Source organism: Trachurus japonicus, chromosome 21, assembly GCF_045865225.1.
Source record: "Trachurus japonicus isolate A0001 chromosome 21, Traja_1.0".
Taxonomy (NCBI): domain Eukaryota; kingdom Metazoa; phylum Chordata; class Actinopteri; order Carangiformes; family Carangidae; genus Trachurus; species Trachurus japonicus.
Genome location: NC_140927.1, coordinates 33,394,454 through 33,409,178, shown reverse-complemented (window position 1 = coordinate 33,409,178; position 14,725 = coordinate 33,394,454). Strand labels below are relative to the sequence as shown.

The window sequence follows — 14,725 nt, the reverse complement described above, 5'->3', positions numbered from 1 at the left end:
TCAGCCTAACTGGTTTAACAAACTAAGTAACAAAAAGTTGTCTATTAACAGGCTATTTACAGACAACACTGAGCCAAAACCTCCCGGTGATTCCACCAAATACGTGTAGATGTCTGGGTCAGACATTTCTGGCCACTGTGTGGAGTCATTGATCACTGTGGGAGGCTAAAGGAGCATACCGCTAGATTCATTCATTGTAATTTTTCAAGATAGCGTGAACGGTGGGTTTCAAAGAGGGTGTCAAAATAATTATGAGGCATAGTGCTACAAAAGAAACACAAAATAAAACATTCAAATTGATTGTTAGTTAGTCTACGCTCCATCAAAACACAAAAAGCCACTGAGTGCAATTTAAAAATGCCGGGTGCTGCCCCTAAATTACCCAGGATGCATCAGTCATTCTCAATTGCATAGAGATGCCCCTCTGGTCTATACCCAGTACAACAAAACTATCTAACTAAAGTAAATGTCAATGGTTCTCAATGTGAGAGGGTTGATCCCTCAAAGTGCAGGAAAAACACAGTTTTTATTTGGACCTAACCAACTGCTGATCGGCGGGCGCTAACCCTGGGCGGAGGGATACGTGAGTTGGTTAGGTCCAAATAAAAACTGTGTTTTTCCTGCACTTTGAGGGGCTGGAAAAAATTATATTATAGCGAACAATGGAACTGTGTATTTTTTTTTTCAGGTAAAACCTCTTTTAGGCCGTGAAAATAGGCCGTTTCTTTGGGTCTGTTCACAACACTGTATGTTGTAAATCTCTGGGCAGGGCTATTATGGGCTGGCGTTGCTAACGGGAGGAGTTCAGAGAGTCTTCTACTGCAATTAAAGTACTTAGGGGCTATTTGTACATCATACAACCCCACTTAAAAAAAAAATGCTACTATCCCTTTAACTAACCTGGATTTAAAAGTGCTCATTGGGGCTGATTTCAGTTCCACTGGTAGTTTGTTCCACTTGTGTGCAGCATAACAGCTAAATGAAAAAGGGTGAAAAAGGAGAATAAAATAAATAAAAGAACAATTAAAAGAAAAAAAATATTTTAACAAGTAAGTCCATACTAAACAAATACAAGGGGTGGAAGATTCCTGGTTTTATTTTTTTATTTAAACATGCCACATTACATGAACAATGACAAACTCAAAGATAAACAGTTATTTTACATATAAATTAAATTCACACCTCCTTAGATAATTCAAACTGAAAAATTATTGTGGTAGTGCATCGCTTATCACATATAAAAATAAACATATGACAGATCTTAGATGAAAAAGGAGAAAAAAAGGAGAATAAAATGAAAAAAAAATAAAAAAATTTAAGTCCATACTAAACAAATACACTGCAAAAACCCCAAATCTTTCCAAGAATATTTGTCTTATTTCTTGTCAAAGTGTCTAATTTCTACTCAATACTAATCTCTTTCCACTTTAAATAAGACTCGTTACCTAAAAATGATCTTGTTTTTAGATCATTTTCACTTGTTTCAAACTAATTTTCCCTTGAAATAAGTAGAAAAATCTGCCAGTGAAAGCAAGTTGTGTGCTTGTAATAAGAAAGAAAAACTTGCTCCACTATCAGATTTTTCTACTTATTTCATGTGAAAATATGCTTGAAAGAAGTAAAAAAAAAAAAAAAAAAAGTGTCTAAAAACAAGCAGATTTTTGATGTGATGAGTCTTATTTTAAGTATAATGAGATTTATTTCGACTAGAAATAAGACAAATGTTCTTGGTAAGAGTTTGAGTTTTTGCAGTGTACAAGGGGTGGAAGATTCTATGGTTTTCCCGGTTCCTGTGGGCACACTGCAAAAACTCAAATATCTTACCAAGAATATTTGTCTTATTTCTAGTCAAAATGTCATTTCTAGTCAAAACAAATCTCATTATATTTAAAATAAGACTCATGACATTAAAAGCAGCTTGTTTTTAGACACTTTTTACTTCTTTCAAGCTGATTTTCATTTGAAATAAGCAGGGGTGGAAAGAGTACCAAAAAAATCTACTCAAGTAAAAGTACAGTTACCTTGATGAAATTTTACTCAAGTAAAAGTAAAAGTACTGGTGTAAAAATCTACTCAAGTAAAAGTAAAAAGTAGTTCATTTAAAATTTACTCAGAGTAAAAGTTACTTAGTTACTTTTTTTTTTTTTTTTTGGGGGGGGGGGGGGGGGGGGGGGCTATAATGGCCAGAGATTGGCCTCACATTCTGCGTGCATGTCTCTGTGTTTCAAACTCGTCCCTTCTCCATCGATACACTGGTCTCCATCATCTTTTAGCTCCTGTGGCACCAACTTAATTCTGACCTTCTGACACTGCAGTTGTCCAGAGCCAATCAGATGGACAGTTACAGTTACTGGCACTAAGGTTGTCACGATCATGATCATGATACTAAAATTTTAAAATTCAACTCAATATCGATATTAAGGAAAATATTCGTTACTCAATACCATTTTCAATATGGATAAAAAAAGAAAAGACAAATCTCTCTCTCCCTCTTTCACTCACACACACCTGTTTTGTTTTTTTACTGTCTTTCCTGTCTGCTCTCAAGGAGAAGGAGGAGGGGGGGGGGGGGGTTACTTTAGGTTCTCTCTCTCTTGCCTCTTTACTGTAACTGCTCTGAAGCAGTGGACTGCTTGTCTGTTCCTCTGAGCATGGCCATGGATCTGACTGGGCTCCTACATTTAACTCAACGGACCGCCGGTCCGGCCTTCAGCCCCGGTGTGTCTGGCACGGTCACCATAAACGTAGCCGAATAGATGGACATGCCTGATAACGTTGTCTTTAATCATTAACGTCAGCTTTTAACCGCTAGCTGTGGCTAATGGCTAATATTAAGACGACAACATAGCAACGAGCCCTGTTATGCACAAACTCACGTAGCGGTGAGGGGGAAAGAGGTGTGTACCTGCCTGCATAGATGACCTGCTGCTGCTGTGTGCGTCTGTGAAGGGGGAGAAATCGAGGCGGCAGCGGCGTAGCTACTTTTGACAACCCACACAGAGTTATATATTTTTTACTTTGTAACTTAAGCTATTTAAAATGTAACTAAGTACATTTCTTCCAACAATATGTACTCAAGTAAAAGTAAAAGTACTGATTTTAAAAATTACTCAAAAAAGTACATTCATTCATTCATTCATTCATGTTTTTCTTTCACAAAAAACTTGCTTTCACTGGCAGATTTTTCTACTTATTTCAAGTGAAAATTTGTTTGAAACAAGTGAAAATGATCTAAAAACAAGTTCATTTTTATGTGATGAGTCTCATTTTAAGTGGAAAGAGATTAGTTTTGACTAGAAATGAGACATTTTGACAAGAAAAATGACAAATATTCTTGGAAAGATTTTGAGTTTTTGCAGTGCAGAGGTGTGTGATTTTTTTCCCACGGCCCCTGAAGGCAGCAGCAGCAGCAGCAGCACGCGGCCGGTTGGGTCGGTCAGCGCGCGCCGCAGCCAGTCAGTGGCAGTGCGCGCGCGGCGGAGCCAAGGAGCCATGTAAAGATGGCGGAGCTGCAGATGCTGCTGGAGGAGGAGATCCCCGCGGGGAGGAGGGCGCTGCTGGACAGCTTCACCAACCTGGAGAGAGTGGCAGAGTACTGCGAGAACAACTATGTCCAGGTAGGTACGAGATCCGGTTCAATCCGGTTCGGTCCGGTTTGGTCCGGTTCAGGTGTTGTTCAGACTCAGAGCGACCAGTGATGGAATGATGACCGGAGCTCCGCAGCTCACACCGGCTCCTCTGGAGAGTTTACACCGAGGAAGGTGACGCTGGTTCGGCTGCAGAGGGAGCAGCACACCGCTCTCCTCCTCCGGTTCTCCTCCTCCAGTCCGCTGCAAAAACTCAAACTCTCACCAAGAATATTTGTCTTATTTCTATTCAAAACAACCTCATTCTACTTATAATAAGACTCAATACATCAAAAGCAGCTTATTTTAGACACTTTTTTTTTAATTCTTTCAAGCAGATTTTCACTTGAAATAAGTAGAAAAATCTGATAGTGGAGCAAGTTTTTCTTTCTGATTACAAGCACAAAAACTGGCAGATTTTTCTACTTATTTCAAGTGAGAATTTGTTTGAAACAAGTGAAAATGATCTAAAAACAAGATCATTTTAGGTGATGAGTCTTATTTTTTAAGTGAAAAGAGATTAGTTTTGACTAGAAATGAGACATTTTGACAAGAAAAAAGACAAATATTCTTGGAAAGATTCAGGGTTTTTGCAGTGTTCAACTTTTGTACCGTGGGGAAACTGTCGGTCTGATCCAGTTATTGAGTTATTAAAGTTGGTCTGACACTTAATGAAGTCTGAGGTGTCTGATGGCTTCGGATTCTTCGTTAAAGGGATAGTTCAACATTTTGTCAAATTGGCCCATCACCATAACCCCTATAGTCATAGCAGTAGGTTCGTTACCTTTAATGTCGGTGCAAGCTGTTTTTAGAACAGCGGAGCAGAGCCGTGAGCTGCTCAGAGCTACGCTACGGAGGCTCATTATGGGATTTCTTGGTTTCCCTCATCAAACTCATCAAATACACAATCCAACAACTCCACAACGCTCTGGTGGACAAGTTGTGAGCTGCACATTCACCACGCTATGAGATAACAACACAACGTTACCACACAGAGTTGTTTTAGAGGGAAATACAGAGACTGATGATGAAAAACTGTCCCTGAAGGCAACGTGCATCAGTTGGTTTTGCATGAATTTCCCTCTAAAACAACTCTGTGTGGTAACGTTGTGTTATTATATCATAGCGTGGTGAACGTACAACTGAAAGTTTGGTCATTTGATGGATAAACTGAATTTTCTGACAGTTTTCGGTGACGGTGAACTCAACATCTGGACATGAACAGTGAGTTATTGAAGTGAATGATGAGTGTAGGTCAGTGAACAGCAGAGATACTGATCGACAGTGTGATTGATAATAAACTCACACAGAACTAATCAATACAACCTGAACCCAGGGGACAGAGACCGAGCCGTCGTCATAGCAGCTGGTGCCGGACCAGGTGACTCAGGTTGATCATCAGTCTGTGATCAATCAAACCATCATGTCATCAGACTGAAGGAGTGATGGAGCTGCTCCTCTTCCTCCTCCTCCTCCTCCTGCAGCAGATGGTTGATGTTACGTAACCAGAGCAGCTGATCTGATCCTGTTTCAGGGATAAATGTTTGGATGATGTTGGTGTCAGTGATGAACTCATCCAGATGTTTGTCGTTACACTGTCACTGCTAATAACAACCGATCAGCTCATCTGTTATTAGCTGAGTTATTAACACAGGAACAGTCACAGTAGACAACTTTATTGTCACTGGGAGCAGACAACAGACAAACACAGCTGAATATATTCATGTTATATATAACAACATGAAGATGGATAGATGTAAGCGTGGATAAGAAAAGTGTTTGTGACTGTTGCAGTGAAAAAAAAGAAATGGGTCCAGAACCAGACCTAGAGACTAGAGGATCATGTTAGCATCCTTTAGTCAACGTCTGTTCAAACTCTGTAAGAAGAAAGAAATGTGAACAAAGTTGGTTTTGACCAGGACATTTCATACTCCAGGACACGTCACGCACGCTGAGGGCATCCCTGTGGGAATCTAACTGTAACCATGACAACAATGGTGGAGATTTTTTCGTTGATTGACGAGAGGATTTACTAGGGCTGGGACGATATGCTTTTCTCCTGATTCGATTCTTCTACGATTCTTTGGATGCCGATTCGATTTAAATTGTGATTCTACGATATTGCCGATTCTCTCTATGATTTTTAGTCTTTAGCATTTTTAACATTTATCTGCACACAAATACTGTAGGAGCCTATAAATTAACATACTCCATTATAAAGTGAACTTAAACCATTTTCAAAACCTGGACTCTCTGTATGTAAAAAAGGCAAACAAATGCACATTGCACAATATTAAAAAAATTCAAAAATAAAAAAATTCAAAAATAATAATTCTAAAAAAATAAATAAAAAATTATAATCGATTTTTGAAAAAAAAAATCGATTTAAAAATCGTCAAAAAAGATATTGCGATATTTATGTGAATCGATTTTTTCTCCCACCCCTAGGATTTACTGAGATTATACGCGATTGTGGAGGAGATGGAAAGAAAAAGGTAACGGCGGTGGCATGTCCGACCTCTCAACACGAAATATGAAATACCGTAGCTACAAGTCGCACTGGCGTATAAATCACAGTCTCCAACTGGGGAAACAAGCTTTTCTGTTGCTATTTGCTAATAAAAACAAGTTATTCCACAAGTCCACAACGTGAAGTTTCTGTGCTGCTGTTTGTCTCTTTCTTTTTATTTGAAATTAAGATGATGGCGGCGTCATTTGACCACGTGTCAGTGCGTCGTGGGTGCGTTGACACCTGAACCTCCAACTGGTCAAGCTTTGGTCTATAACCCGTATCCAACTTTTTAGATGAAAAGTGTGACTTATTGCGGTATATAATATTTCCACATTAACCCCGCCCACTTTCACATTCTGACCAATCACACAATAGTTGTCGGACACCATACGAGACTTCAGTTCTGCCCAGAGAACAATGACGTCATTCTGTTCTGGAGAGAGAACAGATTTAATTCTTCTTGCAGACTGAGACCAGGCGTTAGCAGCGGTTAGCATCGGTTATGAATATTGACATGTTTCCTGACAGGTTTAAAGGGATAATTCAACATTTTGGCAAATAGTTTGGTAATAACAGAACGTTACCAGACAGAGTTGTTTTAGAGGTAAATTCATGCAAAACCACTGATGCACGTTGCCTTCAGGGACAGTTTTTCATCAACAGTCTCTGTATTTCCCTCTAAAACAACTCTGTGTGGTAACGTTGTGTTATTATCTCATAGCGTGGTGAATGTGCAGCTCACAACTTGTCCACCAGAGCGTTGTGGAGTTGTTGGATTGTGTATTTGATGAGTTTGATGATTTAAACCAAGAAATCCCATAATGAGCCTCTGTAGTGTAGCTCTGAGCAGCTCACGGCTCTGCTCCGCCGTTCTACAAACAGCTTGCACCGACAATTAAAGGTAACGAACCTACTGCTATGACATTAGGGATTATGGCAATGGGCCAGTTTGACAAAATGTTGAACTATCCCTTTAAGGCTGAAGAAACACTGATAAATGATCCTGATCAATACTGAACTGAAGCCTCCATGAGTGTGAAACGTTGTTGTTGTGTGATCGTCTATTTTAGCCGCTGAGTCCAGGTGGTCTGATATAACACCACCCACACCTCCAGCAGCCTCCGCCTCACACTGCTGCCAACACACACACACACACACACACACACACACACACACACACACACTCTTACAGCTCTGCCTCCATTAGTCAACATTCATTTTTCATAAAACACAACTTGGGATTTGAGCTTTTGTGCTTTTTCTTTCTCCACTGAGTTCCTCTGACTGGCTGCACACCGAGCATGTGCAGACCCACACACACACACACACACACACTCTCACACACACACACACACACACACATACATACACACTCACACACACCCCCGGTCCCGTCCCACTCGGTTCCTCTGGGTCGTCACAGCTGGGACCAGTTAGCCGTCGTAATGTAACTCGACCTCCTGCTGCTCATTGGAAACACATGGTACCACTGCAGGAGGCTGTGTGTGTCTGTGTGTGTGTGTGTGTGTGTGTGTGTGTGTGTGTGTTGGAGCTGGGAACCATGGCGATTGGTTTTCCAGTTGAAGGAGTTTTGCGCCTCCTCCACCTTCCCCAGCCGGAGCCAGGAACAGATCCTTGTGTGGGCGAACGAAGCGCTCGGAAAGACGACGGTTAGCGATCAGCTGATCACGTGTCCACGCCGACATCATGTCACATTCCTCTGCTGCTGTGTGTGTGTGTGTGTGTGTCTGTGTGTGTGTCTGTGTGTGTGCGTGTGTGTGTGTGTGTGTCTGAGCAGCTGAAACACTGGAGCTCCTCAGCAGAGATAAAGATCACTTCATTCACAAAGGTCCAGAACAAGACTGACTGTAGTTTTACATGTTGTGTTTTGTCTCTGTGGTTTTGTTGTTGTTGTTGTAGTTTACAGCAGTAGGGTTGTGTGTCTGTGTGTGTCTGTGTGTGTGTTGTTGTGTTGTAGTGGACTCAGACTGTGAGTCCTTGGTCCAGGATGTAAACAACAGATGAAGTCCACAGGACACGGTGACGTCCAGGTGGACAGGTCCAACGTCCCACTGAGACACTGAGACCACGGCTGTGTGATACTGCAAAACTTGGTATCGATCCAATACCAAGTAAATACAGGCCCAGTATTGCCGATACCGATACCAATACCGATACTTTTTACTACTACCATCTCTATATCTTTTTGTAGGTAGCATATCTATTTTTCAGTTCCAGTGAAATAATGCATTGAGTTTTATTTCAACTGGCTGAATATATTCCCTATGTCAGTGGTTCCCAACCTTTTTCTTAAGGGACCCATATTTTTACCATTGAAAACTTTGGTGTAAAATAAAATAAAATATCAATTATAAATGTATTAACTTCTGTAACCAAAAATACTATTATCAGTAGTATTTGTTGTGACTGATATTGCCCTGCTGTATATTATGTATTTAATGTTTTAAAACTGTTGATATTCAATCATCTATTGATATAGGCCTATAACTTATTTGTTTATCTATTAAAATACACGAATAAATGTTTAATGTGGCCCTTGAATTTAGTTGATTTTGTCACATATATGGATTAAAGCAGAAGTAAGTGATATATTTGTGTTAATATAGTATTAAATAGTTGTATCTTCCGACAGCAATCACTTCTATAGAGTGTTTGGTCTGAAACACGGGTCTGTCAGTCACTCTGCTCTGCTCTGAGCCCAGGAGAAAACATTTATCGTATCCTACAAGTTTTATCCAATGAGGAGAGAGAACGGCATGCAGGGCTGTGTGTGCAGCCAAGGAACGCCGTGAATGTGGTGACGTAGGGACGAGGACTGTTATGGTGCGTTCAGGGAAACTCGTAACTCGTATTTTTCCGACCTGTGAAGTGGTACCAGTTCGATCTGGTACGAGTTCACGGGTCAGAAGTTACGAGTGGCCGTTATAGTGACTTTCACAGGTAAAACAGGTCGGAAAAACACGAGTGGGTTGCCTGGAACGCTACAAAGTCGTAAGTTGTGACTTGAAGCTGTAATTTACGATTTCAAAAGCCTGCCTGGAACGCAGCATTAGCCAAAACGACCGGACCACTTACTTCTGCTTTAAATGCTTAGCCTACTCATTTATTTAACATTTTAATTACATTAAAATTATTAAACCCCTTAAAATCAAGAGGGCTTCGCGACCCCCCCTGGATCTTTGGAGCCCCCCTTGGGGGGTCCCGCCCCCCAGGTTGGGAACCACTGCCCTATGTGACTGTCTGAATAGTCTATTATTAATCAGTCTGCTAAATTACTGTGATGACCAATTACACTGAAAAATAACATTAGTCTCTGCAAGGGCCACAATGTTGAACCGTTTGAGTTCATGTGAATCGATACTCGGTACTTCAGTGGGAGTTTTAGTTTAGTTTTTTTAGTTTTTATTATGGATCCCCATTAGTCCTCACCTTGGTAAGGACTATTCTTCCTGGGGTCCAGACACTCATATATGACAATCAAAACATAATACAATAACTTACAGAATTAGATAAATGACAAACAACAAAATAAAACAAAATAATACGAATAAAAATATTTTACAAATACAAACCAACTTTGACTTTTCAAAACCTTAAAAAAATATAAGTTCTTTACTAATAATGGCCTCTTATTTTCTTTTTGAATCTCCATTTATTTTCAATGTTGGTCATGTTTGGTGGGAGCCTGAAGTTCAGGTCGATACCAGTGAAAGTACTGAATTCAGTTCCCGACCTGAGACGCGGTCAGAGAGGGAAACTGAACCAAACGCAGCGTGGAGATGTGAACGTTCAGTCCTGGTGATCAACGAGTCCAGATCATCGGCTGATTGACTGATCTATGAATCTGTGTATTGATAATGTGTGTATGTAAATCTGAACCAATCATCTGATCAGTAATGATACAGTTCTGATCAATGATGAATGTTTAAGAGTTGTCTGTTCCCGAGAGCAAACTGAGATTTAACACACAGAGGGACCGGTCCTTGTAGGGTAAAAGCTGCTGGTGGCCGTCGGTACAAACAGACCTGTGTGTGTGTGTGTGTGTGTGTGTGTGTGTGTGTGTGTGTGTGTGTGTGTGTGTGTGTGTGTGTGTGTGTGTGTGTGTGTGTGTGTGTGTGTGTGTGTTGGAGCTGGTTCAAAGCAAAGAGTGGCACTTAGACAGAGTTATGAGGTGTGACTCAGTCCAACACACACACACTGACTCTGGTCTGTCACACACTTGTCCACATGGTCGGTAACAAGAGGCCGCGTGACTGACAGGTCTGTGATTAGTACACACACTCACACACACACACACACACACAGTGATAGTACAGTGTTGATCTGACTCCAACATGATGAATTCTCTGTGTTCTTGTGATCGATTCAATAGGTGAAGTGACGTCTTCATTTTGTCCAACAAACCTCAAATAGCATCAAATATATAAAATATATAAGAAATATATATATTAGAGGTCCAAAGCATTATGACTTATGAATCATCATCCATTAAGTTATGTTTTCATAGATGTTCTTCCTTCCTGTGGAGAATCTGTGCAGAAGATACTGCTTCGGGTACACCAAAGCATTATTTGTAAATAATGCTTTGATCCCGAATAGTTCTGTTGTCTGAAGTTTCTCCTCATTATTCGGGAGCTTTTTTCTAAAGAAAAAGAAACAGCACATAACCAGATGATTCTGGTTCACACTCCAACACAGTAGGTGGCGCTAATGCAGCGCCGCCATAGAAGCACGACACGAGTAGATCGCCAAACACCAGCAGGCAGCGCTGAGTCACCCTGTTTCATTTGTGTCTAGTTCACGTTAGGGTTGCTAAGAAACAGCAACTCCCAGCATGCATTGCTACAGTAGACAGGAAGTGCTCACCGATACTTCCAGGGTCACCGTCCGTTCAACAACTTAGCATTTTCCTCATAGACAATAATGGGAAAAGAAGCTAGCAGCTATAAAACGTGTCACAACCCCTGTGAAACGACTCGTTTCTCTACCAGAATTTGATCCATTCAGTCCGATTACGTTTGGGAAGTCTAGAAGAGCATGATTAAATTATTTTATTCCCATTCTAGTTAGCCTAGAAGCGGGAGCGGAAGTTAGCCGGCTAGCTCGGCGTAGCACTAGCTCGGCTTAAGTCAGTGCGCCCACTTCTTCCCCAATACGAATCCAAATCCGAAGTTTTTTTTAAAAGCCCAAATCCAAAACCGAATACAAATAGGGCACTGGCTGTACACCCCTAATATACAATACAGTATAGGAAAGAATATAGAAGAAAATGACTATTGATTATTAATATTAAAGATAAAAGACGTGTTTTCAGTGGTTTGTGTTTGAACGGTAGAGAAATGAACATCAGTTATTTTACAGTCGGTTCATCAGAAAACAGGTCAGAGGAATCAGAGCGTGTGTGTGTGTGTGTGTGTGTGTGTGAGATCATGTAGATCTGATGTGATTCATGTACATGAAGCTCATACATTTAGTCTGAATTAGGAGAAAACAGCAGTGTGTGTGTGTGTGTGTGTGTGTGTGTGTGTGTGTGTGTGTGTGTGTGTGTGTGTGTGTGTGTGTGTGTTGTGTCCTGTCCTCAGGCCAGAGGAGCTCTAACCCTCCAACTAGGTCACTGCTACAGAACATCAGATGGCTGATGGGAGGAGGAGGAGGAGGAGAGATGAAGATGAAACAGAAGATTACACGTCTTCTCATCAACACGTTTCTGTCTCTGATTTATGTAAACTCTGATTATTGATTTTGATCATTAAAGGATAATTACCTGGGGTTTTTTTTACAATCTGGACCTTATTTCTACATAAAATCCGATCATTTCCTCCCCCAGATAACTTTGGTGTCATTACAAGTGGTTGTGATGAAATGAGCTCCAGCCGAGAGGCGCGTATATCCGTATAATGGAGTCTACAGGGCAGCAGAATGCAGCCTCTAAATAACACATTATCTGCAGAGAAACTCCTTCATTTCACCAATATTTAGTTCTGATAGGCTAGTGCTATTCCCCTCTGAGTCCGGGGTTAGCTGTTATCAACATCCGGGGTCTGTAGGTTGACCTCCTGACCTCTGACCTGGATGATGTCATCTCTGAGCTTGTTGCTACCGCTAATGCTACGGTTCGTTTCTGCGTGTTTCTGACTTGTCAGAACAAAATGAGCAGCTGGATGAAGTTCAGCTTCCACAGGCTTCCTCTCCTCAACCTGGACTCACTAAAGCTCCGGCTAGTTGAGATAAAAATGGACCCGAATGCCGAAGCGGAATGATTATTATCGGAATGAGCCGCGCAAAGGGGAATAGCACTAGCGTATCATGACAAAATATTGGTGAAATTAAAGGGATACGCCAGCATTTTGTGTGTCTTGCCTCACTTCCGAGTCCATGACCAGCAGATAGACACCATCCTTTCGACTGTGCGTGCAGTAACAAGGGAGAAAGAGCCGTATCGCCCGTAATTAGCTTAGCTTAAACACTGGAAGTGTATGGGTAGTGTTAGCCTGCCTCCTACCCGAGTCGAAACTCTGTAAATATCACTTTATCCACATTTCAAACATGTTTAGGTGAGAAAGTAGCCGTTTAGATCAGCAGTGTGTCGTTAATTTGTCTAAATACCAGCTGTTTACAATTTTGTTTGGACGAAGTCGGCGCTACTCAAGCTAGCCGTTGTGACCAACGCACTTCCGGTTACTTTCACAAAATAAAACACCCGTTGCCCTTTACATACAGAAAACCATGACGATAGAATTTGTGCTTTTACTTTGAAACAGGAAGCTAACCTACCCTCGATGTAGCTAGCTTGAACCAAAATAAAGCGTCTTTGCTTGAACCCTCCGTTTTGACCGATCTCGTCCCGTTAGCGGCATTTGACCGCTCAAGATGCCTTACCGGAGAGTTTTGTCAGCTCTGAGACCAAGATCGGCCCGCCGGTTTCCGTTTAGAGTTGCTGAAGAGTTTCTCTGATGACTTTAGGTGGAGGCAGGCTAACACTACCTATACACTTCCAGTGTTTGAGCTAAGCTAATTAGCGACTTTAGGTGGAGGCAGGCTAACACTACCTAGTATACACTTCCAGTGTTTGAGCTAAGCTAATTAGTGACTTTAGGTGGAGGCAGGCAAACACTACCCATACACTTCCAGTGTTTGAGCTAAGCTAATTAGCGAATTTAGGTGGAGGCAGGCTAACACTACCTATACACTTCCAGTGTTTGAGCTAAGCTAATTAGCGACTTTAGGTGGAGGCAGGCTAACACTACCCATACACTTCCAGTGTTTGAGCTAAGCTAATTAGCGACTTTAGGTGGAGGCAGGCTAACACTACCCATACACTTCCAGTGTTTGAGCTAAGCTAATTAGCGACTTTAGGTGGAGGCAGGCTAACACTACCCATACACTTCCAGTGTTTGAGCTAAGCTAATTAGTGACTTTAGGTGGAGGTAGGCTAACACTACCCATACACTTCCAACGTTTGAGCTAAGCTAATTACGGGCGATACGGCTCTATCTCCCTTGTTACTGCACGCACAGTTGAAAGGATGGTGTCTATCTGCTGGTCATGGACTCGGGAGTGAGGCAAGACATGAAAAAAAAAATGTTGGCGTATCCCTTTAACGAGTTTCTCTGCAGATAATGTGTTATTTAGAGGCTGCATTCTGCTGCCCTGTAGACTCCATTATACGGATATACGCGGCTCTCGGCTGGAGCTCATTTCGTCACAACGACTTGTAATGACACCAAAGTTATCTGGGGGAGGAAATGATCAGATTTTGTGCTAGAAATAAGGTCCAGATTGTAAAAAAACGGTAACTATCCTTTAAAGCCGATCTGTTGAGTGACCGATGGAGAATCAGATATTAGAAATAATCAAATGTAAAGCAGAGAAAGTCACAGAGTCTCCGTCTCTCCTCCGGCCAATCAGAATCAAGTCTTTCCTCCAGCCTCTACACAGTGTAATCAATACAGAGTCACGTCCTGTGTGTGTCTGAATGTGTGTGAGTGTGTGTGTGTGTGTGTGTGTGTTAGGGACACACATGGGTGTCAGTGTGTTTCTTGTCAACCTCGGGCATGAATGAGTTTTACACTGACCTACATCATGCTTCAGCAAACACACACACACACACACACACACACATCAGCGTCTTTCTGTATTATGTACACGTTCAGTACAGATGCAAACACACAGCGGAATACATTTACATACATGGTTACACACACAAACACACACACACACACACACCACTTTGTCTTACTATGTTTGTGTGGTCCCATCGCTGACTGACACAATTTCTATGATTTGTGCTGAAGTGTCACATTCAGCATTATAAAGACAGAGGGACTGTGTGTGTGTGTGTGTGTGTCTGTGTGTGTGTGTGTGTGTGTGTGTGTGTGTGTGTGTGTGTGTGTGTGTGTGTGTGTGTGTGTGTGTGTGTGTGTGTGTGTGTGTGTGTGTGTGTGGATGCTCAGTTCAATGAACAAACAGATGTAATGTCGACCTGTGATTGACCTCTGGTGGAGAAACACACACACACACACACTGTACAATATAAACACAAAGAGTCCATTACAACTCTTCCTCT

General features: G+C 41.5%; 1 protein-coding gene across 5 annotated transcripts in view; it reads left to right on the top strand.

Annotated features, from left to right (window-relative positions):
- Positions 1-3,460: 3,460 nt before the first annotated feature.
- LOC146965603 (abl interactor 2-like) overlaps positions 3,461-14,725 on the top strand; it is a 36,564-nt gene continuing 25,299 nt past the window's right edge. For all 5 annotated transcript variants that reach the window (XM_085765750.1, XM_085765753.1, XM_085765751.1 and 2 more), the window contains exon 1: positions 3,461-3,617. In XM_085765750.1, the coding sequence (XP_085621876.1) occupies positions 3,501-3,617 (117 nt within the window). In that variant the 5' untranslated portion in view covers positions 3,461-3,500. The remainder of the gene's footprint in view (positions 3,618-14,725) is intronic.